This window comes from Carassius carassius, chromosome 12 (assembly GCF_963082965.1).
Source record: "Carassius carassius chromosome 12, fCarCar2.1, whole genome shotgun sequence".
Taxonomy (NCBI): Eukaryota; Metazoa; Chordata; class Actinopteri; order Cypriniformes; family Cyprinidae; genus Carassius; species Carassius carassius.
This window is the reverse complement of record NC_081766.1, coordinates 12,589,304-12,614,191: the sequence shown is the minus strand read 5'-3', so window position 1 is coordinate 12,614,191 and position 24,888 is coordinate 12,589,304. Positions and strand designations below refer to the sequence as shown.

Genomic DNA, 24,888 nt, shown 5'->3' with positions numbered 1-24,888 from the left:
ACGTATTAGGTGATTTCTACAAGCCTAAGCTGTCATATATTAAATAACATGGCTGTTTATTATAGTTAGTATAGCTTGTAGTCAATTGTGGCCACCTGTTTTTGCACTTCCCTTGACTGTAGCGCCAGCCCAAGCAGAGAATCTTCTTAACCCTTGGTTTTTTCATGTGTCAACAGTCGATGACCTCTGCTGGTGCAGGCGCAACGCCAAGGAAAGTTTCAAAAGTCCCCCAATCCCAGTTCCCAGAGGAGTGCCCCTAGCCCCTTGCTGCCTGCGGCATGGTAAGACCCCCTCCCCCCTTTATCGCAGCCGCAGGCACTGTAAGGGTAAATTGGGTTGTCTTTGTTTAAACCCGAGGCCGTATTAAAGTATACCACCTCTCATCTGAGACGCTGTGATTTCAGAGTGAGGAAAACTCCTGCTGTGCCTAATTAATCTGCCTTTTTCTTCGTGCTATTTAATGATGCCCATCTCCCCCACATTACTGTCAACTTGGCCAGTGTTTCTCTCTCTTCTCCCTCTCCTGGAGGTAATGGCAGAAGCTCCTGCCTCTCCTCCTCCAGTCCCCCTCGGCTCCATTCGCAATCACAGCCAGCTAAAAATTAATGTCCCCACACGCCATTTGCAGTTAAGAAAAAGCGACAGAGACTTACGGCGCAATAGGCGCTGTTCTGCTGTGTTAAATTTCTAATTATGTGCTCGGGGAGGGGAGGGGAGGGGAGGGAGAAGAGCGAGACACCCCGAGAGATCAGAGCTCTGGCCGTTTTTCGTGCCTGTCCCTGATGTATCAAGGAGGAATTGGTGTTTGGGTGCAAAGGCCTAATGGACAGAGTTCACCTCTGAGCCCTATCACATCACTGTTGTGCTTTGCATCTCATCCTTCTTGCCTGAATAATCTTTTCAGTTTGACTCTGTGTGTGTGTGTGTGTGTGTGTGTGTGTGTGTGTGTGTGTGTGTAAATAAATCAATAAATGTAATAATTAAAATGAATAGAAATCTACAGTCATTTTAATGATGTAATAAATATATATATATTTTTATTTTAATCATTACCTATTCCCCACTCAGTGCCAGTATAGATTATGTATACCGTATATATGATGTTCTATTTGCTCCATTGAACTATCATTTGATATCTCTTTTTTATTTTTTTTTCTTGTGCTGCAGCCCGGATTGGGAAGATGAAGCGCCGGAAGCCTGAGGATGGACAGGTATGTCCACTGTGCAGCGCCCCGCTGACAGGAACGGAGGAGGAAATGAGTAGGCATGTGGAACAATGTCTGTTCAAGGTAGCTTCATAAACCCAGAGATCTGGGCCTCGAACCTCCTCTAGAAGCTTTGGCCTTTCTGCCCTCACTTTTCCCTGGACATCAGTCATCTGACAAAACACGCATATTAATGTTTCTGGGATTTAGTTCCTTATGATTACACCTATGTTGTATTCCTACATGGGTGTCCAGGGAATAGTTGAAGGATTAGCTCTGTTCCTCCTCCTTCACCTAGATTTGGTTGGCAGTTTTGGCGTCCTGAACCTACTTAATAGATATTCTACTGTATTGTCATTTAACACTGATTTTATAGAAAGGCTCAATGGAAACTTGTTCAAGGAGTCTGACTGGCTTCCCTCTTTAACCATTTAAGTGGTTCAGGATGCAGCACTTCCCTCTTTATTATATAGCAGGTTCCTCGTTCTCCCATCTAATCCAGTAGTTCTTATAATACTAATGCACTCTTGGTGGTTGGATTCAGGTGTTCTGTTGCATGTGGTTTGATAGCTCCTAAAATTAGACATCATTAGAAGTTAGTGGATTTGAAAGCGCTGCTTTGATTTCCTCTGATGTAGTCACACTTTGTGGTTTTGTCTTTTTATATTGAATGAACCAATTGAAATGTGTTGGTACATGTTTGATAAGTGGTTTTGTTCTCTCAGAGGGAAGGTGGAACAGAAGAGGATTCTGCTGATGTCGAAGGGGAGAACGGAACGCGGTTTGAGGAGTACGAGTGGTGTGGACAGAAGAGGGTCCGAGCTACTACATTACTGGAAGGTGGTTTCAGAGGTATGTGTTTTTTTTTCTCGCACTTTCTTATATTTTTGAAAGAAGTGTCAATCTCACCATGGCTGTTTATTTGGGGGGGGGGGGGGGGGCAGGCAAAACTGTAATATTGTGAAATATTATTTCAATTTAAAATAAATGTTTTACAATTGAATATATTTTCAATGTAATTTAGTCCTGTGATGGCAAAGCTGAATTTTCAGCTGCCATTACTCCAGTCTTCATTGGCACATGATCTGTTAGAAGTCATTCTAATATGCTCTAATATTGGTGCTCAAGAAACATTTCTTAAAAGTTTAATGAAGATCGCTTACAAAGGTCGCCAGAAACATTAAAGCTGTTTAATACGGCTACAGACATTTCTTTCTCGGTGTACCCCAAGATCAACCTGTTCAAGTGGCGTGTGTGTTAATTTATAGGCTAAGCAGCTGTAGTCCAGACAAGGTGAGTTCTGGCAGGCCCTGCTTGGCTTTCAAGGAGTCAAAGGAAAACACATTTAGCTGTGCAATTGACCCTCCTCACCCAGTACAGAGATGTGTGTGAGAAAAATGGGCCGCTGACCCGTGGGCTTCCCTCACTGCAGGAATGCAATTATAGCTCCCAACCTAATGCCGCTCACCTGGGACGTTCTCTATCACATACACACACGCTCCCTAAGACCCTTTTTGATGTGCTGCCACACTTTCAAGGGAATTCTAGTTGGTTCATAAATAATTTACCTCCTCAGATTATTTTTTACACTAGGGAGGAAGTGTCAGTCATTCTCCATACTTGAGATTTTTATCTTGGAACTTTTCTTAATGTTGGATCGGTTGTTTTGAAAGGGGTTGGTTTATTCAGTTAAGTTTAGGTTGCCGCTTTACAGGAAGTGCTAAGTGAATGTCTATCAAAAACTTTTCAGTTTTTCTCCTCACTGTTCGTTTCTTATTTAGAAAAGGAGTTTGTCTCCTCCCTCAGTGGTCTTTTGTAAACTCCTGCGCTCTTAAATGGAAAGGTTGTTCGATCCCAAGGAGAGAACAGATTGCAAAGCTGTGTGGATTAAGAAAAGAAATGGTCTTGCTCCTCTAACGCCCGGCTGGACAGATGGTGGCCCAGATCAATTCTGCATGTGAACAGAGCCATGTGTCTGTACAGAAGCTCACCAGACCTTTATCTTCAGCACAGGCACCAGTGTAATGGCGATATGGGGGAGGGACCTGGTGAGAAGTGACTCAGTGGCCCAGGGGCCACTTGAAAGCTCCCCCTAGGATGCTCAGAAGGTGGATTTTCCCTTGAAAGCTCAGCTAAAGTCCTCAAGCGTTCAATCGGTCTGCATTGCAGAATCCCTCCAGCCCAGGGGGAGCTAGACTGGGGAGGGGGGCTTGAAAGGAGTCTTCAATGGGATAAGAGGGCTATAGTCTCTGAAGCACCAGCAGCTCTCTCTCTCTCTTTGAGGACCCAGGAAGAAAGCAGACAGGAAATGCTTTAAACCAAACAAAAAGAGCATGATAAGGAAAAAAAAAGGGAGACCAAGAGGAAGAGAGGAATCGAAGAGGATCAGTTTGTGTTGGAGGCCCATAAGGCCTCCTGTGTCCGTAGCTTAGCAGAGCTGTTGTGCTGATGAAGAGATAGCAATGGCAGTCACAGGCAGAGATGGAGGAGATTTTGTGAAGTCGGGAAAGAAGAACAGAGGCCCACCGCTCATCTTTGTAAAGAACCTTGAGAGATGGCAGCTTTGAGCCCCTTCTCTGGCAGGCATACATGGTAAATGCCATCCTGATTGGATGAACTCTGACCTGCGACATACTGTGAAAGGCAGATAAGTGTCATGGCAACAAGGTGGAGGAGAGGCCATGTTTCATGTCCTGTTTCTCTGGGATCTCTGCTTCCCCTATCTTTGCTGTGGCATGACACACCTGTCTTGGGTGACATATGTAGATTAGCACTTAACAATCATGGCAAATGTAACTCAGCTTGAGAAATGTGACCCAACAAGGAAAATGTGATTTATGCTTGTGACAACTTAACATCTAAACGCATACAAGACCTGCTTTGAACTTGACACATTGCATTATTGTCTTACAAAGTATTGCAGAGCAATACAGGTAAATACAGGCTATATTGTAAGGGAGACAGTGAAGTTTTTTATTCATCCAATGTACACAGTGATGAAGAATAGGAGTAAGCTTATGTCCCTGAGGCTGCTGGGCAAAGAGGCGGTGCGACGGCGTGCATAATTTGACTGAGAGGCAGTTAGAGTTGCAATGACCTTTTCGGCACAGATTAGATTGCCTGCCAAGATCGCTTAACGGTAGCCCCAGCAATTTCAGTCAGACACACACTGCTCAGGTAGTTATACACCATTCAGGTGGCCGTTTTGATGTTGTGGTTGCCTGAGTAGGTGTGCCATACATTTTTTCAGTCTGGCTAGGTTCAGTGTCATCAGTTTACACACTAAAGTGGACAGTGTTCCTGTCTAGGCTGAATCAATGCTGAATGACATCCTTCCTGCCCTGGTTCTAGCAAAGCATTAGCCAGATCCATAGCCTGATCAATTGATTGAATTAACAGTGATTTTTCTTTTTGCTGCCATATCTGCCTCTGCCCGGCCTGCCATTAATGGTCACTATATTTATTAGTTTTTCCCCCGGTTTGGCTTTCTTTGCAGCTTGTTGACAGTTAATTAATTAAATGTTCACCATCATTTACAGTTTATGGTCTTTTATTTTTGGCTGACTGTACCCTTCACCCAATTTCAATTGGGTCAGAGGAGTGGGAATGTTATCTTTAGAAAATTTAACACTATTTCCAAGCTAGAATAAGGTGATGCCGGACACAGGACCCACAGTTCATGTTTTAAAGTGGTCACAAACATTCCTTCCTTTCTTGCACTTTGGTGCCACTATGATTAAAGCTTGCCCATGCTTAAATACTATTATATATTTCTAACCAAGCTACAACAATGTTCAATAGTTTGTTTCAAAAGTTTATATTTTTTTAAAGAATACCTTTATCTGCTAAAGAGACATTAAATTTTAAAAAAGAAGAAAGAAAGCAGTAAAGACATTTTTAGAAAATATTTCAGTTTCAAATAAATAGTATTCTTTTGAACTTTCGGTTCATCAAAGAATCCTGAATTCATTACAATTTCAAAAAATATTAACAGCATAACTGTTTTCAACACTGAGAATAATGGGGAAAAAAGTAGAATAATTTCTGAAGGATCATGTGATTCTGAAGAATTGAGTAATGGCTGCTGATAATTCATCTTATGTGATTGTAGGAATAAATTAAATTTATAAAACATATTAAAATAGAGAAGATATTTTACATTTTTATAATATTTCACAATAATATTTTACTGTGTTTTTGATCAATTAAATGCATCCTTAGTGAGCATGAAAGGCTTCTTTGAAAAACATTTATCAGTAATTTATTAAAATAATGCTTTGTCATTGTTAGCTTTATCTGTAAATATAAATGGACTAGGGCTGTCAAAATTGCTCTAAAATGACGTTCGAATATTCCCTCTAAAAAATACACGAATATTCGAACATCTGGTTGTGCATGTTGTCAATGACGCGCATTACGTCAATAACAGGACCAAATAATACAAAGAGACATAACTACTTGTATAGATAGTCTATTTAAGTTTAAACATATGACAACGTATTACCTACACAAAAAGGAAAAAGGAAATCAACTAATGGCCAAGACTGCAGACCTCGAGCTCTCTCACCCTCACGTTCTCTGCGCATAATGGTTTAAATGAACAAACACATTTTTGTGCAAGCAATTTAAGGTCGTGACTGTTGTCCCAAATATAGCAGGCTTTATTCAGTGATTGAAACAAATATTATTAATATTAATTGAAGTTTTACAGCATATAGAACTGACATTGAATGCTCCGAGTGAGCTGTGCTGTGGTAAACATGGAACTTTTCCTTGACATGAAACGATAAATAATCAAACCTCGGATCCATTGCTTGACAGAACTCCCCGAAGCCTGCCCCATCCGCGATACTGATCGGTCTCATGTCCTTACAAATGAACGAAATTATTTTATCCGTTATGGCCTCTTGTCGTGTTGCAGACAAAGAGCTTGTGGCGGGCGATGCAAAGTAACGTTAAGTGTCAAGACGTGACTGTTTAGCTGGAGTTCCACACATTATGCCATGCTCATTTGGGTGCACATTTTTGAGATGTGACCTCATGTTGCTAGTGGTCGAATGGTATGCTAACTGTATCTTAAATAGCTTGCATACAACTTTATCTCATGGGTCAACAATTTTACCTCACTTTCTCTGCTGCGGTCGAGTTGGGCTCTGCACTTGCTGGCATCTTCCATGAAGACGCGTCAACTTTCAGCAGTGATGCTGTGCCAGACAGTGCGACTCCTGTGACCTGTCCCTGAACCCTCAGGCGCGCCAGCGCGCCCACTCGCAAAGCAGACAACCACGCCTCTACTACTGCTGGCGTTTTTTTCCACATTTTTTTTATATTTGAATATTAATTTTCACCTTCGAAATTCGTTTTTTTTTAACTATTCGAATACATATTCGAATTTAGAATATTCGTTGACAGCCCTAAAATGAACAGACACTGTAAGCATAAGGTAAACTAATAGACAGATTTGTTAAAGTTATTATTGGAAAGGAATGTACATTTAGACTTGTGCACAGTTGAACCCTGATTCTCTTCGAGGAGCTCAGTTTTATGTAGCTCAGCTATTGTGCGCATATGTCTCTGCAATCACAGGGACCAAATAAAACTTAAAAGTTCTCTTTTATTTGATCGCTAAAAACCATAGCACATTGTAAAAAAACTAAAAAAGGGCAAGCATTTGTGATACATTTTATCCCTACTCTGCATCGTTTGGATCCCTTTCCAGAGAAGGGGAGAGAGAGATCATGGCTGCCACATCCACTTTCAGTCCTCCTCCTCTTTTCCATCAGTACCTAACACTCCCTGAAGGTTGTAGTTATCCACTCCACACTGTGCAATAGTCATCCACGTGCTGTATTGATTTGAGGAATAAGAGAAAGTATCATTCTCCACTTCCATTTCCTACCTCAGCTCCTCATCCATGACATACCCGTTCTCCAGCAGTGCCCTGACATCCTTCCATCAGCCCCTGAGGGGCCTGGGCTGCTCCCACCCTTCAGGCTGCTGCCGCTCCAACCTCTTCTTAACTAGAACTGAAGGACCCAGTCAGCTAGTGGCTGGAGTTTGTCTGTGCGCTCATCAATGGATTTATAGAAGTGCCACTCAGCCTGCACGCCCCAATGCTCAGCACCCACACCCTGACAGGCACCTGACACAACTCCTATTCAGACAATCTCCGATGGCTTCATCTGGGCCCAGAGCACCAGAATCCTGGCTTGTCTGCAGTAATCTGGTTCTGCTCAGAGCTAAAACAGGCCTTTCCAATTGGGGTTTCTCTGGCGTGACAAACCTTGTCCTGGATGTTATGGTTGGAGATGGTTGCAAGTGACAGATTTATTATAAAATATGTATTATTAAATGCGACAAAGGATTAAGCCCAAATTTAATTTACTGATGACCGTTGTTCCTCTCCTCCCTTTTTTTAGGGACAGGCTTTGCCATGTGTAGTACGAAGGAGAGCCATGATAGTGATGCAGACCTGGATGTGGATGGAGATGACACACTGGAGTACGGCAAAGCCCAGTATCCTTGATTAGTCATCTGGAGACATCTTGCTCTCAGTGGCACTGTAGTGGGCATTGAAACAGTAACTGAAATTAGATGCCATTGTTCCTTAACTCAAGGTTTCAGGTACACTGAAGCAGACATCATTCCTTGTTCTGGAGAGGACCAGGGAGAGGCTAAAGAACGTGAGGCACTGCGTGGGGCTGTTTTGAAGTACGCTGGATTTCACTGAAATGATTTCATCACAGACTTTAAAATGACAAATAACAAATCTATAGACTTTTACACTAAATTTTTTATGTTTTCCTCCTGTAGTGGTGGTGTGCCATCCAATAGAATAACACCAGAGTTCTCAAAATGGGCCAGTGATGGTGAGTTGGCCTTCAAATAAATGCTGTTCTTTTGAACTTTCAGTTCATCAGATAATCCTGAAAAAAAAACATGTTTCATGGTGTTTTAAATATATGTGACCCTGGACCACAAAACCAGTCTTAAGTCGCTGGGGTATATTTTTAGCAATAGCCAAAATTATTGATTTTTCATTTATCCCAAAAATCATTAGGATATTAAGTAAAGATCATGTTCCATGAAGGTATTTTGTAAATTTCCTACCGTAAATATATCAAATTTATATTTATATTAATTTTTGATTAGTAATATTACTAATATGTATTGCTAAGAATTCATTTGGACAAATTCAAAGACGATTTCCTCAGTATTTTGAGATTTTTGCACCCTCAGATTCCAGATGATCAAATAGTTGTATCTCGGCCAAATATTGTCAGATCCTAATATTCCATACATAAATGGAAATCTTATTTATTCAGCTTTCAGATGATGTATAAATTAGGGATGGGCGTTTTCCGCAAATATCACATTCGAATATTTGAGCTCACAAAAAACGAATATTCAAATATTCGTTTATTTAAATTAAGTTTAATGAGACAGACGTTATTTTTCAGCAACATTTATTGTTTCCATCATTTTAAACATGCTTACACACAATAAGCTTTAACATTACACATCGTGTTTTGTAGCTGAAAACCTTTAACAATGCGTGCAAACAAACAAAAGTACAGATTAAAAGCAAAAAAAAGAAGAAAAAAAAGTGAACAAAGAAAAAACGTAAAGCAGCCTGCAGCAATTAGGCTATTGTAGAACGAAGCCTACACTTAACTTTGAAACTTTTAAACGGTCAGCAAATCTTTTTTGCTTTTTTTTCTATTGTTTTACATGTTCTTGTTAAGAAACACAGGCATGTAAACATGATCGGGGGAAAGTCGGCTCCTTAGTCTGTTAACAATAAGGCCGGCCGTGGAGAAAACGGCACAGAAGTTGTCGGGATTCACAAATAACGGTGTGCTAAGCGAATACGTTTTGTGAAGCGCTTCGTGTTTTCGTTTCGCCACTGAATGGGATCCTCATCTGGTGGAATACATGGCTCCAGCAAGAACTGTTCCCACTCGTCTCGGCTGGACTCATCGCTGAAGAACTGGCTCAGCCTTTTCCTCTTCATCGTTGGTGGCGGCTGCTTCCGCACCACTCGCATCAAGGAAAATGTTCTGATAATGTTCAAAAAAGTTATTTTTTCTTACTTCTCTCATGTTTTCATCGAGAAACCTGAGATGTTTGTGCCGAGGGTCTAGGGCAGACGCGAGAAGAGGAGTTTTCACTGCATTCTCCAAGTTATCGGTGTTTATTCGTTGCTTGAGAGATGCCGCAACAATGTTCTTGAATTCGGTCACTTTCTGTGATTCTCCACGGCATATTTGAAGTACTGTAGAAGACTGCAGTTCTTAGGGGCCGTTCACATATCGTGTCTTTTGCGTGCTCAAGTTCATTATTTCCAATGTAGGCGTGCGGTATGTGCGATCTTAATGGAAGCGACGCGATGCGCACGCGGTGCGACGCACCCGTTTTTTCCAGGCACGTCCGCACCGCATCGAGTTAAAAACATCTCAACTTTTCAGAATGCCGCAAGCGCACTGCGGGTCATGTGACAAGAACTAAACATTCAGCTTCATCCTTTCCCGTAGCAACGTTGAAAGCTCAGCCAAGATGAAGGAACAGCTGATCATAGCTGTATATGGATTGCCATTTTGAAATAAATTTAGTAGCCAAGCTACTGAAAGCGATTTTTTGTGCTGCAAATCCATTTATCCTTTGCTGAAATATCCGAGTCTTAATGGAGAGAGCTCGTCATTGTTGCCGCAGGAGCGCTTCTGCCCGAGCGCTTTGGAAAGAAGGAGAAAGCAACGCGTCTAGCTTTTTCCACGCGTTTTTAGGCGCGATATGTGAACGGCCCCTAATTCATTAATGATTTTTTTTGCTTGAGTACATCTTCAAATGTGCCGTGGAGAATCACTGAAAGTGACCAAATTAGGTTTTATTGTGAACCTTTTTTTTTTTGCGAAATTCGAATATAATTTTTATTTATCAAACAATTAGAGCAGAATGAATATTCGAATGTTCGACTATCCGTGCACACCCCTAGTATAAATTTCAGTTTTGTAAAAAATGACACTTAAGACTGGTTTTGTTGTTCAGGGTCATATGTTAAACAATATATCAAATCAGATTGAATATATTAACTTATTGTAAGCATATTACAATAGTCATGGTATTTTAAATTGTAATAATATTTCACAGTATTACTGGTTTGGCTCTTTTTTTTTTAAACATTGCTTTTGTCAGCACTCATTCATTATATATGCTCTGTTTGTCTATTTTTGCAGAAATGCCATCCACCAGTAATGGTGAGAGCAGCAAACAGGAGCCGAGCTCTTCATCTTCGTCCTCCATGCCGAGGACCTGTAAAAACAGTGAGATCGAGAAGTGAGTACAAACACACACCTGTCCGCAGTGGCAGTGTGTTTGCTGGTGTATTGGGGTGAGATTAGTTTGTGTAGGAACTGCAAGATCATAAATGATGCATTTAGTGTGCTCATCTCTCCGGAGCATGCTCGATCACAGGGAGTGGCCCAGAGTATTGATCACAGGCAGCTGAGCCTTGTCTGGGCTTAACTCGCAGCACAGCCCAGGAATGCTAATATCCCTTTAGCCATTTCCATACTACAGCTTTTCACTACAGGAATAGTGCAGTATTTATCTCTTATTGCAAGAAGTGAAGCCAGATAAAGTGAAATTGCTGGCACCACACCACACAGATGCTTTAAATAAGCATGTTAATGGAAGAAAAAGTGTCCATGTGGCCTGAAACTGAAAGTATTACTATCACTGTTACCTACAAATGTTTTTTAAAGATAACTTTCTCTACAATTCCCTCATCTCTGCACCCTCAACCATATTCCTCGACAAGTGCTCCCACTAAACTCTCCTCCCACACTGCTGTCTAGAGCTGGACCAGGTTCAACACGTTAGCCACAGACATACCTCACTCTGCCTACTCAAGAGCAGGAGCACAGCTGTCAGTCCACATGACCCATGTCCTGTCTCTCTGCTTGTTTATTCCCGCTGTGCAAGGTTGTCCAATGCAGTGCCAATTTAATGTTTGTAATGTAGAGTCTCAATCAGGAGATATTTTCAGGAGATGGTTTGCTTTGTTCTAAAAAAAAAAAATTAATAGCTGATTGATTAATATGATTGTTTTATTTTCTGAAAGAAAAAGAAAACCTCTATCATTAAATAAAATTAGTGGGGGGGTTTTTTCTTCAGAAAACAAAAGATTAAAATGTTCATAAGTTTGTGTGATTGACACACATACTGACTTATTTTATATATATTTTTTGTTTTCAATTTCAGTAATATTTGTTACTTTGATAATTTTTTATAACACCGTTTTTATTTATTAATAATGAGATCATTCCTGAGTATTTTTTAAAATGCACCCTCACAATTCATCGTCCTCTCTATCTGTCTCTTGTCTCCTCTGAGCCTTCTTCTCTAGGGAGAGGCTTCTAGTGTAGCTGAATCAATCTTGTGTGGGCGCCAATCACGGGGCACCATATTAAATATCAGGGGCAGATAACTAAGCACAGCAGACCCGAAGCAATTGATTTTTCTCGTCAGCACGTCGCAAGCACGTTCTTCTCACCCATCTCCAGTCAAGTGTGCATCTGCGAATTACTTTGTCTGTAGCGCAAGTTTGATGTCAGCTACGGTCTGCAATTGAAATCGTGTTTGTTAACCATGTTTACCATGACCAGCAGTTAAAAGTGTGACTTTGCACACTGTTGCTTGATAGGTCTGACTGAGTGTTAGTGTTTATTTAAAAAAAAAAAAAAATTTAGAACCGGAATCGTGAGCAATTTCTAAGTTTCGGTTCCAAAAACGATTCTGGTGCGACACGTGACCACTTTGAGCGGTCTTGCATCGGTGTTCTGACGATTCAGCGTTTCCCATAAAGGATGTATACAAAACCAAATAACAGAAATGCTGCCCTGCCTCTTTAATTACTGAGCACATTGTTTGCAGAATTACATTTTTCGATCAAGTTTATCTTAATGAAGTTGATTCGATATCAAATCTCAAACCATGAATCAATCTTTTCCGGTATTTATTTCAGCACACATTTAAAACAAGATCTGATAAAAGTGAATCTTAACATTACTCTTCTCCACTAGATGTCACCCTTATTTACCTTGCGCTATGTTACAACGGAAAGCCTGTCATTCATTCAACGCTTATGTCGGAGATACTGTTGATGAGTTGCAATGAACAGGTGAAATGCTATAGGAATACTATAAATCTGCGGAAGCATTTGATATCACGCCTTCCGCCATTATTTCCGCAATTACTAATGTACACACATACTAAAGCGCAGATGATGCTCGTGGTGTTTTTAGCCTCTGTGGTCTGACTATGATGATATGAATATACAAACATAATCTCCAGCTGCTCTGATGGTTACTTAATTAGCATTTTACTGTTTAATTTCAAAACTACCATCATTTCACATACACAGCAGCTGCAAGTTCCTCATGGCAACCTGTCGGAATAAGTTAAGTTAATGTTAAGAGACGTCAGAATATATTACTATTTAGCAGTCTTAAGACTCAATGCTACTACTGCTAATAAATATGAATAAATATTTATTTTTAAAGGAATAATCACATTTATTTTCTTTTTTAATTTTAACCGTAAACCTCTGTTAAATTAAATAAATAAAAGGGTCTATTTTCATTTGATTAGGATAAATTAAATTAATCTTTTATGCCTTCATGTAATTACCAGATAAATTAAGAATAACTTTTTATAGGGCCCTATACAAAAATAAATAATAGGTTTAAAATACGGGCCAATGGTTCTTAATTTCTTTTTATTAATTCACCATTTGTAAACTACTGTTTAGGCCTACTGTTATTAATATTATTATTCTTTTTTTTTATATCAATTGGAATTTTATTAAATTTATTCACTGAATGAAAAAAAAAAAGAAAATTGAGATTCAAATTGAATCGAGAGCTTGGGAATCGAAATTGTATCGAATCGGGACATCTGAGTTGATACCCAGCCCTACAAATGAACAAGTGTCTTAACCTTCAAGGGACTATTTGGCCAACCAGCTTATTCCTGCTTGAAAAGTAAAATGTTATTGATAATGTAAAAAACATAAACTTTGAAGCACATGCTGATTAATGGACTAGTATTACTCAACATTACTTACTACCTTCCAGCAACGCTACATTCAATGAAGGTTAAATAGTAAAAAAAAACATAATAATAGTTCATTTAAATGGAACCGGAATCAGAACAGGAAAATTTGTATACTGTAATATATGTTGAATTTTGACATTGCCTTCAAATTAAGTTGACAGTAAGTAATAAACATTATTGATCATTGAGTAGTTGAGCATTGTGCATTTTTTTTTTCCATACCACTATTTTTTGAATAGTTGTTTAATTATTTTAATGAAACCGAATTGGAACCGGAACCATTAGGTGGAACCGGAAAATTCCCAACCCTACTAAGTGTGTGGAAATGAATGTTAGTGGATGATCTTATGAACACTGTGTGGCTCTGTCTGAGTGTGGGTGTGCAAGTAGGAAGATGAAAATGGACAGAACGGGATTCCTAAATGGAGCTGCAGGAGTGTGACAGCTTAGATTCATTGCTTTCCTCCGTAGAGACTCGCTCACCTTCTCCCTCCCTCTGCGCACACACTCAAAGCACCAGGCATCCAGTTAGACTAGCCGTAGTGTTGTATCGGGGGGCATTAAGTGTTTTAGCCGACCGGGGTATGAATCACCGTAGCTGTTTGATGTCATAGAGAAGAGCGAGCAATGAGCGCAACCCACCCGCCAGCCGTTTTATTAGCTTAGCGCTTAGCTCCAGACGTGACACACACTCGTTTATTTAATATCTCCCGCAATATTTCTCCCAGTCTGTGCCCGTCCTCCTCGGCCCTCCGTCTGAATCTATCCATCTCTCCCCGACAGTAGAGCCCTCTCCGAAGAAGAGCTCTTCTCCTTCCTCCTTCTGTTGATTTGATCAGGTATCACAGGATGTTACGCGATATTGTCTTATGAAAGGGGCCAGGGAGATAAATCTCAATGATATCATTAATCAAATCCTGAGGGGTCATGAGAAGGGGGAGGGAGGTGTATTAACTCTTTCCTAGCCAAAACAAGATGTAGTATTTGAGTTTTAGCTTCACATATAAGTTCAGTGTTTAAAAAATACATACTTATGCTTTTTTTTTTTTTTCATGGTGTGCGTCAAATGGATGTAACATGCAAATTAACGGGAATGGCTGTGCCATTGTTTAATTTACAATTTCCTGAAGTGGAAATTTCAGAGCGAGATTTAAAGAGGCCACATAAGAAGCTGAAATCCTTTCATTCCACTTCAAGCCAGAAAACAATCCCAACCTCTCTGTTTGTAAAACACGTGCACTTCAATCTGCAATGAAAATGAGATTTGTCCTCTTTAGTTACATTGATTCATTCTGGATTGTGTGTGTGTGTGTGTGTGTTTTGGAGTAAGAGGCTGAGCATGTTACTGTGTTGTGTAAATTGTATACAAGTGTGTCTTCGTAAGGCAGAGGGGACTGATGAATTTCCCCAAGCTCTCTTGTGCCAGATGGGTAATGATCTCGGGGTACACGGGTCGCCTCTGTCTTGCTCATTCTGCACATAATAAATGAGGGCTCCCTTGCCACCCATGTGATTGCAGTCAAATTTAAGTCTCAATTCACTGTAGCAGATTTTTTTATGTACCTCCACAATAATCAAATTTATTCCCAAATTCATTGGAGATAATTAAAAAATAAAAAAAGTAGTGTCAGCCATCTCTCCTGAAAGCGACAGCCATTCCTTTTTATTTATATTTTAAAATTACAGGCTATTGTGCTCGATCAGCCTCTTGATTTAATTTGACTGAATTTAAGAATTGATTGTCAGCCAAGTCCAAGACTTTATAAAGATCTCCAAGTATCTGTCTGTTCTTGTAACTCATGTTTTCTCATGTCATGCCATATAGAGTTATAGATTAGACCGCCTTCTATAGTTAGGCTTGGCTCTGATGGAGACGGATGGTTAAGGGGCTGGATAATGTAATGAGAAATAGCTTCACACTCAGAGCCAGATCTAATGGCAGTGTGAGATCGCAGTGCAGGCTTCATCTACTTCCTGTTTGAACTTGTGCTTTTGTTGCTTTAAAAACATCCCGTAATGGAGAATGATGCCTGTTTCAAGCATTAGACCTAAACGTCCATCATGGTTTAAACATCCAAATTGATTTTTAATATAATGGGTGTGACGTTATGGACTACGGCTGTTGGTAAGCGACATGATTAGTTTGCATGTCAGTCCTCATTTTGGTTTCCTTAGTAACTTAACTCTTAATTGAAATGACATTATTCTTTCCCTAGATGATGTCATTGGAATTTTTCAGCCAGCATACCACTGCAAAGCGGAGAGACGAGGTGTGTGTTTAATATGTTTAAAACTCCCACTCACTCAACGGGACCTTGGTGATTTTCAGTTTTGAACTTACCCAGCCATCCCTCTCTAGCTTTCATATAAAATCACAGCACAGCTTTCTCTCTCCCAAACTATCTCTTCATCTCCATCCATATAAAGTAAGATTAAAACCTCTTTTTTTCCCCAAGAGAATTAAATAACTTTTAGAATGTGGTTTTCTATAAAGCACAACACGATGAATATTCATGCCGAAGCGGGTCGGGCATTACTTGGCGCGGGAACTGTTGTATTCTTTTGTAGGGCCGGTGACGGCATACGGGCAAGTGAACCGAAGCGATTTATGAAGCTGTTAAAGAAAAACAGCAGGCATGGAGCACAGTACACCTACTCTCCTGTCTGCTTTATAAGCATGCACGCTAATCAAGACTAAATGCTTTTTTACAAGCCGTCCACTAATAAGAAGAGATTTTAAAGCTTTATAGTCCCTCTGCTGATTGTAGGCTATAGGGAATTGACCGTCCAGACAGCTCTCTCTCCTTGATCAAGGTCGTCGTATTGTTGGGGCTTTTTGAGAGAGACCTGGGTGAGGTTTAGGGTGACCTTGAGAAGATGCCAGGACTTTTGTTAAGAGTTTTGCTAACGTCTTCCTTAATGAGATGAAATAAAAATGAAAATTCACCTTCTATTTTCCAAATACATGCCAATCTTATTATGACAGGTTTGTCTAAGCATGTTTTTTTTATTATTATTATTATTATTGTTTTGACCTTGTAATTTTTAATCAAAATTCTCCAATAATTTTGTCCTCTAAACCCCATCCCTTTCTTACAAACGACTTGTATTCAGTACAAACTCCATCTAATCAACAGCCAATGGATTGAACATCCCTGTCCTTTTTTCTTTCAATAATTTGTGTCGGTCGGATGTATGTTTCAATACAGAAGAAAATATATGTTGCTACTTGAGTCATCGCAACTTTAAATGAAATGGGACATGTTTAATTCCTGGCTGCCAGATTTTAAGCGCTATTTCTCAATGTGCCCTGATTGCTCAGTTACTCTGTCATTGTTCTTCCTTTAGGTTGGCCTTATAGGAGATGCTGAGTCCATAAATGGTCTGTCCGTTTTAATGGCCTTTCCTTGATTTACATTCTAATAGTACCTGATTAACGAGAGGCCCATGTCCCAGTGTGTGTGTGGTGAATGTGTACTCATTGTGGAGTCACACAGGCATGTAATAAATGAAGCTATTGGAAAAGGCAGTGGAACGGCAGGCACTAATCGAGGGGATTGTGCCTAGGAGAACGCTGGTGCAATGTTAAATCAATACTGTAGATCAGTGCTCCATCTGGCTGGAAAATGATCGGATCACCATAAACATCTCGCCAAGCGCCTTGCCACACAATCAATGGTGGCCATATTGATTTAGTTATTGCAAGTTCATATGCTGTGGACAGTGTTAAATATGCATTCAGCAGTTGAAAGGCAATTGTCTAAGGGACATTTAGTGAAACCCTGAGAGGTGAGAAGTTTGGGGAACTGGTGCAGGTGTGACCTCAGAGGACTAAAGGAAGCTTGGTGCCATGTTTAATAATGGTAGTGCAATAAAGAAAAACATATTAGTTCATATTGACATCATTTTCTTTCTGTAGCAGAGATGAATTCACTGTTTCCATTGGGGCCATCTGTTTTTAATTTTGCTTTAGTGTTTTTGGAAGTTAGCAGTCAAGTTTGTCTGAACTGAAGCTGTGTGGTAGCTGTGCAAGTGTAAATTGCAAATTTGCGTGACTGCACTACTTTTAAAAAGTAATTAGCATTCCACTCTTTTCAGTTTTATGTATGAGCCAAACTGTTTTGTAGTGCTCTAGTTTAACCAACTTTGATTCTTTTCTTTTCTTTTTTTACCTGCAGGATAACGGAGGACTCCACAGCGACCACACTGGAGGCACTAAAGGCCCGCATTCGAGAACTGGAAAAGCAGATCCTCAGAGGAGACCGATACAAGTGTCTCATATGCATGGTGAGTATTCTCACTTTCCAATATTGTGCGCATTCATGTGGGTGTGTTTGCTTATGAACTCTCTTTAATAACATGCCGTGGTGATATAACCTAACACCCGCAATCATGCACCCAGCCGGCTGAAGCTTTGTGATGGTTTGCCTCCTTCAGCTTTAATCTAGCATGGACTGGAAAATTAACCTGCACATTAAGGTTCTGTTAATGGAGTTCTGCCATCCTGTTGGATATCTGTGCTAAACCTTTTCAGCTTTATACCTGTAGGTGCTTCTGACTAATCTGACATGCCTCTGTTGGACTGGAGGTAGATTAGTTTCGTTAAAATGAAATAATAAAAACATCCTTAAAGTCATACAGAGGTACAAATTGATCAACTGTAGTCTTGTTTATAAAGAGACTTGTTTTGATGATTTAACTGGAAAGATTCAAGACATTTTTCTGTTAGCTTCTGTGTCCTGCAGTCGGTTGAGGTTGAACATTTCCCAGTGGTGGTCTACTGCCACCTGTCGATTGTTGGATGTATAGCAGACCAAAAAATGAATTCTCAGTAAATGATTTGGACTAAAAGTGCTAGAAGTGTGTTAGACGGCTTCGCATGATATCCAAACTGAATATTCACACAAAAATGCAACAGAACTCCCAACCATTCCTTTTTTCCTGGCTCAGTGTTGGCTGAGAGCTTCTGTTGATAAGCTGCACACGTTGGTCTGATGTGTGTGTCTGTGCCTTCCGTGGCGCCAACATTCTTGTTCTCAGTGCCGCTCTTGAATATCCCTGCAGCGGAAGCCGACCCAAACAGGGGCTGATGGCAAGAATCAGGCGGTCAAGAGGCACGGGAGCACAGAGGCCCTGCAGCTCGGTTTGTACTGTTTGTACAGAGGCTACGTAACAGGCTGCAGCACTGCCAATGCGAGCAGCAGTGGGATTAAGAAGCTGCTGCCGCTTCGGAGGGTAAGGCTCTCTGTGCTCCCATTGGACTGACCCTGCACTGCCCTATACACTCCCTCACTGCCCCCCATGGCTGATTTGTGCTGTGCTGGTGCTGTCTAGTGACGTCTGATGTTGTGTACGTGGGTGGCTAGATGTGAATTATGTTTAGCTGACCTGGTTAAATGTATCATTTCTCCTTTTTTTGTCTTTTTTTTCTCTATCTCAGGACTCGTATACAATGCCTCTCACCTCCATCCAGTGTTGGCACGTGCACTGTGAAGAATGCTGGCTAAGGACTCTGGTAACTATTACACACTTGCTGTTCAATAAGCTCATATTGAATCTGTAAATGCAGAATGTTTTGCAGGTTTAGGCAGTATCTGAAATCTTATTGTTTGTGATGCTGATAGTTAAGAATAATGATACTTAGGGGTGTGCACAAATAGTAGAAAATTCTATCTGTAATTTATTTTTCACTGTTCTAACTAAATGTACTGGTTGGCACTGTGGAGCGTTAACATGTTGGTTGTATTTGATCACAGAATGTTGCTGTCTACCTCACGAAGTTCGGAATTACTTTAATCAAAATTATCTTACTAAATCTTAGAAAATGACATCAAATGAATCAGTGAAACTGAGTTATCATAATATCACCACCACAATGAGAAATCACATGAAATCCAAACACCAGTGGACTGAGGAAAGACAGCTGTCCATCACTGCTTTCTTGCACAATACAAGTGGGGTTTTATACATGAATATATATAGCTTCTTATATATTTTTGTAAGGTGGTTCATCAAAAAGCAAAAACAGTATAATTTTTTTTATTTTCATTTATTTTAAAGACTTTTATTTATATCACCATTGCTGTAATAGTTGTTAGAAAAAAGATGCGCAAAAACTAGATATTTTATATAATATTTTAATTTCAGATTATATTTTTTATAATTTGAAAGCTTTTTTTTAAAGAAACAAGCTTATTTGTCTCACATAATGAATAGTTTATATATATATATATATATATATATATATATATATATATATATATATATATATATATATATATATAAGCATATTGCTTCCTTTTTATTCTCGGAAGAGGTCCCTCACAGGAGGTTCATCATATGGAAGGGTCTTTGGTTTGAAAACCCAGCACATCACATGGCACGCATCACAGGCTGTTACTCGGTTTACTTTGTCACATCTTTGTACATTCCTAATAATGAAGTGTAACTGAAAATAGGGGTATTGTAGATGTGTAGATGGTTTAAGTTTTGAAATGCGGGGATAGTTAGTGTATATATTAAATTTCAACTCTGTGCACCACAGAGTGCCCAGACCTTTTCAGTGTTTAATGTGTATAATGCGGATAATGGAGTAGTTTATTTTGATAATGCTGTGGTATTTGTCTACAGTCTAAGTTGAAGAATTCCTCTCAACCAGACTAGTGAGATTCCTCATGTAGCGCTATAGGTTCTAATCCCTTTAGACGGCATTGCATGTTCAACCAACCTCTTATAAGAATTGCGATTGCCTGTACTTGTCCATTTGTAATCCCCACACTTACACTCGCTGGCTCTTCCTCTTTTCTAAGCTGTTTTAGCCAGTCTTCCTCAGGGAGCCCACTCTCATTAGTCACTAACACATTCTGTCACCACACACGGAAGCAATTAATAAGGAAATGTTTCCCAGCTTCAGCTGTTTTCCAATATGCTATTTATTAAATCGGCTCCTTCCATATCCTCTTCTCACAAGCCCTTCTGTGTACGGCTTGCCGACAAGAGGGGAACAGAGATGTGTGTGCGCGCCAGCCCGCGCTGCCACAGCGGATTGTTAGTAATGCAGGCATTAAAATTGTTGCTTAAAGACACCAATAAAAGCAGCACGGCGGGGCTCCTTGCGTCTTGATCAAAGTAAATGTGTGTAATTTGGTTAGCGTCAGCCTTGTTTTATGAAGCTAATGGAGCGCAGCAGCTACCCGCCGCTGATGCGAGGAACCCACGTTCAGTCCGTGACCTGCCCACGCTCATTAAAACTAGGTAAACTCCTGCTTCCTAGAACAAAGGAACCAAATCTCGGGTCCTCTTTGTGTCTGGGGAATCGTGGGTATAGGAGGAAGCACGCTGGGGGTTTTGCTGCTAAACTGCTTTAGGTTTTACTCAAAAATGTGCCTAAAATAACTCTATTCATGTAGGGAGTCAGAAGGAGAATCCAACTTCAATTACACCGTTGTACTCCTTCAAGCTGGCCACATCAAAATAAACCACTCACATAGTCAGACATTGATGTCAAATTTGAAACCATTGCGATAACTTGCACATTCACCATCCAGTGTTAGAGCTCATTGTAACAGTGTTAACAAGCCAGATTGTGTGTTGCTGGATCTCTTTGTTTTTAGTCTGTACACTCAGGATCAGTGGACCGGGTTCTGGTGCCCTAGACATGAACTGAATCGTATGAAGCCACAGATCCTCATTAGCATTCAGATGGGAAGGCACACTGCAGGGTTCACGCTCTGACACCCTTACTGCTCTCAGACTCATTAGTTTGCTAACAAAGTCAAAGAGTCCCCCCCCCCCCCCCCCCCCCAAACATATCGGTTCCTATAAGAGCCATAGCAGTGCACTTCATGTGTATGAGAAGAAATACGCCCTGTGTGTGATCAGTGGCATATGTGCGAGAAGGTTACACGAGGACGTGATCACCAATGGTTGCGAGATTCAACACTGTAACGGTGCTGTCTGAACTTCACCCGACTGTTGGGTTCCTTTCGCAGGGCAACACACAAACGTGTGGATTTTATAACTCTTGTGCCTTGCAGTCTACATCTCTGTCAAGTGTCGTGGTATTTTTGAAGGTGAATATATAATTTGCTGACTTTTAGAGCAGATCCTGTTGTGATGTTCAGTCGTTCCCTGTGTAGCATGTGTGTGGTGCAGGCAGCAGACCACACAGCTCACCTTCCTCCTCCTCTACCTACTGTTCTCCTGCAATTATGGTGCAGGCTTTATGGGTACTGGCTGAACATCAGTGGTGGTGGAAAAGGCACATGCTTGTCAAAAAGGGTTGGCCGCCCATATAAGGCCCCATTTTTCTGTCCACATACACACAATATTAAACTACACTACCTTTCAAAAGCTTGAGCTCAGTAAGAGAGAGAGAGAAATTATTTTATTTAGCAAGGATTAAAGTGCATTAAACTACTCAACAGTTATGTAAAAAGTTGCAGTAGATTTCTATTTTAGATCAAGGTTTCCACTGAGACAAAAATGCTTGTTCACCAAGAGCACCTTAATAGCATATGATTTAGCATTTTTAATCTGAAATTACCATCTTTTCACTAGAACTTTTTGTGTTTCTCTTTCAACAGGGAAACAAGAAGCTCTGCCCACAATGCAACACCATCACCTCGCCAGGGGACCTCAGGCGTGTCTATTTGTGAGCAGAACAGCCCGGATTCTTTTTTTTTATTTTTGTTTGACTTTTCGTTTCCATTTTTGCTTGTGTTTTTGGTTCCCCCAGCGCCTGAGGGAGTGAAATGTCGTCCTGACCATGAGAGGCTTGAGACAGACTCACACTGACTTTAAATGGGGACGGACTTCACAAGCATTGGACTAATGAAGACTGTGTAGACTCAGTCCTCTAATATAATTGCTTATGTGAAGAGTCTTCCAGCCTCCCTCTTGTGTTGGTCCATGTTCCATTCTCTCCAGAGTCAGCTTGGTTCCTTAATGAGGAACCTGTTCTTCTCAGATGAAGGAAAGATTACTCATTCTGTCCCTCCACCCGCACTGCTGCTGCTTTTCTTCAGCTCCCACTGTCGCTACTTCTTCACCAAGACCACTGACGTCATCCTGACTGGAACATCAGCCTGACAATAAGAAGAGACTTTAAATGGCCCACCCTAGGCTCTCCAGAACCCCTCGATCTTGATTCTTCATTGTGTTCACGTTTGCCCCAAATCATAACTTCTTTTGTGGTGTTCTAGTGATGTCAACAAAATTCAATGAATCCATGCAAGCACATGTATTATAGTCTGTATGTTTACAGTGTTGTGAGTAAATGACATACAGAACAAAACACACTTGTATACACGTGCACACATGGACATACACATGCACATACAGAGGTATATATTGAATAAAAGTCCAGTTTTAGTTGGGGGTGGTTTGGGTCGGGAGGGAGGGGAAATGTTTCAATCTTGGTGAATAAAAAAAAAAGGAAAAAGAAAACCCTGTGTATTTTCAAAGCAGATGTTGTCTTGAAGTTAAAGTTGTATTTCATTGTACAGGAAGAAATTTAAGTAATGATAATAAACTACTCGAACTAGGACTTAAAAGATTTAGGTGTACGTTTTTCATTGAAATATGCATTAAAACTGTAGATTTAATCCTGAAGCAAGGGAAAGTATCTTTCTTTTTCTTTGCTTTTTTTTCGAAGAAAGTGAAAGATTTGCTTTTATTCACCCACGTTTTGGACTTTAATGCTGAATGCCGTCTATCTGTTACAAACAATTTAAATTATTGAACTTACAAATATTAAGACCCCTGACCAGATGCATAGACCAGTTTCTTCCCTCAGAAAAGAGACTTTTCTGAAAACATCAAATACTTAGGGTGGTTTCATTTATAAGTTACATTCCGATTTCCTCTCTGAGACTTTATTTTTCCTTGAAGAATGAACTGGAAGAGTCCAGACTTGTTTCCCTGACTGACTGACTGCTCACGTTTTTCCCTAGGAGTGAGACTGTGTGCTTTATATTTGTACATCTATGTATTCTGTGATTTCTGTATTGATGTAAGTGCAAAAAAAAGGAAGAAATGAAAGGTCATTGCTGATCCCAACACCACAATAAACAGTCAAATGTTGCATTTGTTATAACTTATTTCACTGTTCTTTAAATAATCACCATAGCTGGGTCACAGTCAAGGACTGTGAAATCAGCTGTAGCAATATCCTTAAGATTTACACTTAAAAATACTGTTTCCAGATGTGAAATACCTCTCTCTGCAACTATTTTGTAAATGATTAGGGTTGACACTTTGTATTCTTCCTTTGCCGAACAATTCGTTCCTGCCCCAAAGAAGACCGATTGCACAAGATGATTGTGTGCTATGATTTGTGTCCTTGTATATTCTTGAAAATGGTACGTGTCTTTCCCGTTTGTAAGCTACATTTCACATTAATTAAATGACTAAATCTGAACTGGTCACTATGTGCTGGCTTCATTCACTGCCAAGTGGAACTATACCAGTTTGAATGATCTAGAAGTGAAGCTGGTTATCATGTTGCCACATGCTGATGTAGCTACATTAGTCAATATTTATCCATTGAGTTTCAGGCAGCAAAACAACTTCCTAACGCATTGTAATTTTTTAATATCGATGTGCATTACACAGCATCCGGTAGAGATGATAATGAGGTTTTGACACTAACCCATTGATTTTATATCTTCCCTGACACTAAGTTGCATTGAATTACGTCTTTTTGGGATTCATTTTGGATCTTTTTGGAAAAAAGGAAGCATTAGTGTTCCATTCTGCCATCTTCAGGCTATACCCAGGTGACATTTTACCTGAACAGTATCAAAGCACCACACACTTTAATGATAATGACCACACTGCAAATAAAGCTCATCAAATTACAAGATGTAATTAAGAAGTCATCTACCTCCGAGGTAAAGCCTCCGATCCCATGCCGAACATAGGTGCATGCTGTATTGAAGCAGCTTTGAGAAAACAGTAGCAGCATCCATAAGCATTTTCCGATGCCTGTAAAATTTGTAGATATGTTGGAAAATCAGCAGGAGTTTCTGTTATGTTCTTGAAGCCTGGCTCCAACCTCTGTTTGGAAGTGTTTGTGGATTCTTTTGAAAGGAATGAAACAAGCTTGGAAAACCTAGTAAACAGCAGTTATGTTGTTGCAGTTTATGGACTTAATTATGGTGCACATATCATGCTTGTGGAGTATGCAGTAACAAGTTAATTTCCCCAGTGTGGGATTAATAAAGTCTATTGAATCAACTACAAGTGAGGCCATTTTTATTCTGTGAAAATTTGCAGTGGGGTTGCGTTGTTTTTTCCTTTTTTTCTCTTAAAAAAAGTTAAAGTAGACTTTAAAAAAAAAAAAAAAAAAAAAAAATATATATATATATATATATATATATATATATATATATATATATATACACAGTACAGACCAAAAGTTTGGACACACCTTCTCATTCAAAGAGTTTTCTTTATTTTCTTGACTATGAAAATTGTAGATTCACACTGAAGGCATCAAAACTATGAATTAACAAATGTGGAATTATATACATAACAAAAAAGTGTGAAACAACTGAAAATATGTCAT

The 24,888-nt window shown here is 39.9% G+C and overlaps 1 protein-coding gene across 10 annotated transcripts in view; it reads left to right on the top strand.

The window, feature by feature from the left end:
- The window catches only part of LOC132154817 (E3 ubiquitin-protein ligase RNF220-like), a 125,632-nt gene extending 102,230 nt beyond the window's left edge, over positions 1-23,402 (top strand). For 2 of the 10 annotated variants that reach the window (XM_059563500.1, XM_059563504.1), the window contains 9 exons: positions 1,168-1,289; positions 1,931-2,057; positions 7,625-7,721; positions 7,830-7,916; positions 8,019-8,074; positions 10,439-10,538; positions 17,498-17,606; positions 18,760-18,834; positions 21,905-23,402. In XM_059563500.1, the coding sequence (XP_059419483.1) occupies positions 1,168-1,289; positions 1,931-2,057; positions 7,625-7,721; positions 7,830-7,916; positions 8,019-8,074; positions 10,439-10,538; positions 17,498-17,606; positions 18,760-18,834; positions 21,905-21,976 (845 nt within the window). In that variant the 3' untranslated portion in view covers positions 21,977-23,402. Of the gene's footprint in view, positions 1-176; positions 282-1,167; positions 1,290-1,930; positions 2,058-7,624; positions 7,722-7,829; positions 7,917-8,018; positions 8,075-10,438; positions 10,539-17,497; positions 17,607-18,383; positions 18,696-18,759; positions 18,835-21,904 lie in introns of those variants that run through there. The other 8 variants (XM_059563496.1, XM_059563497.1, XM_059563502.1 and 5 more) reach the window with 8 other exon arrangements.
- The last annotated feature ends 1,486 nt before the right edge of the window (positions 23,403-24,888 follow it).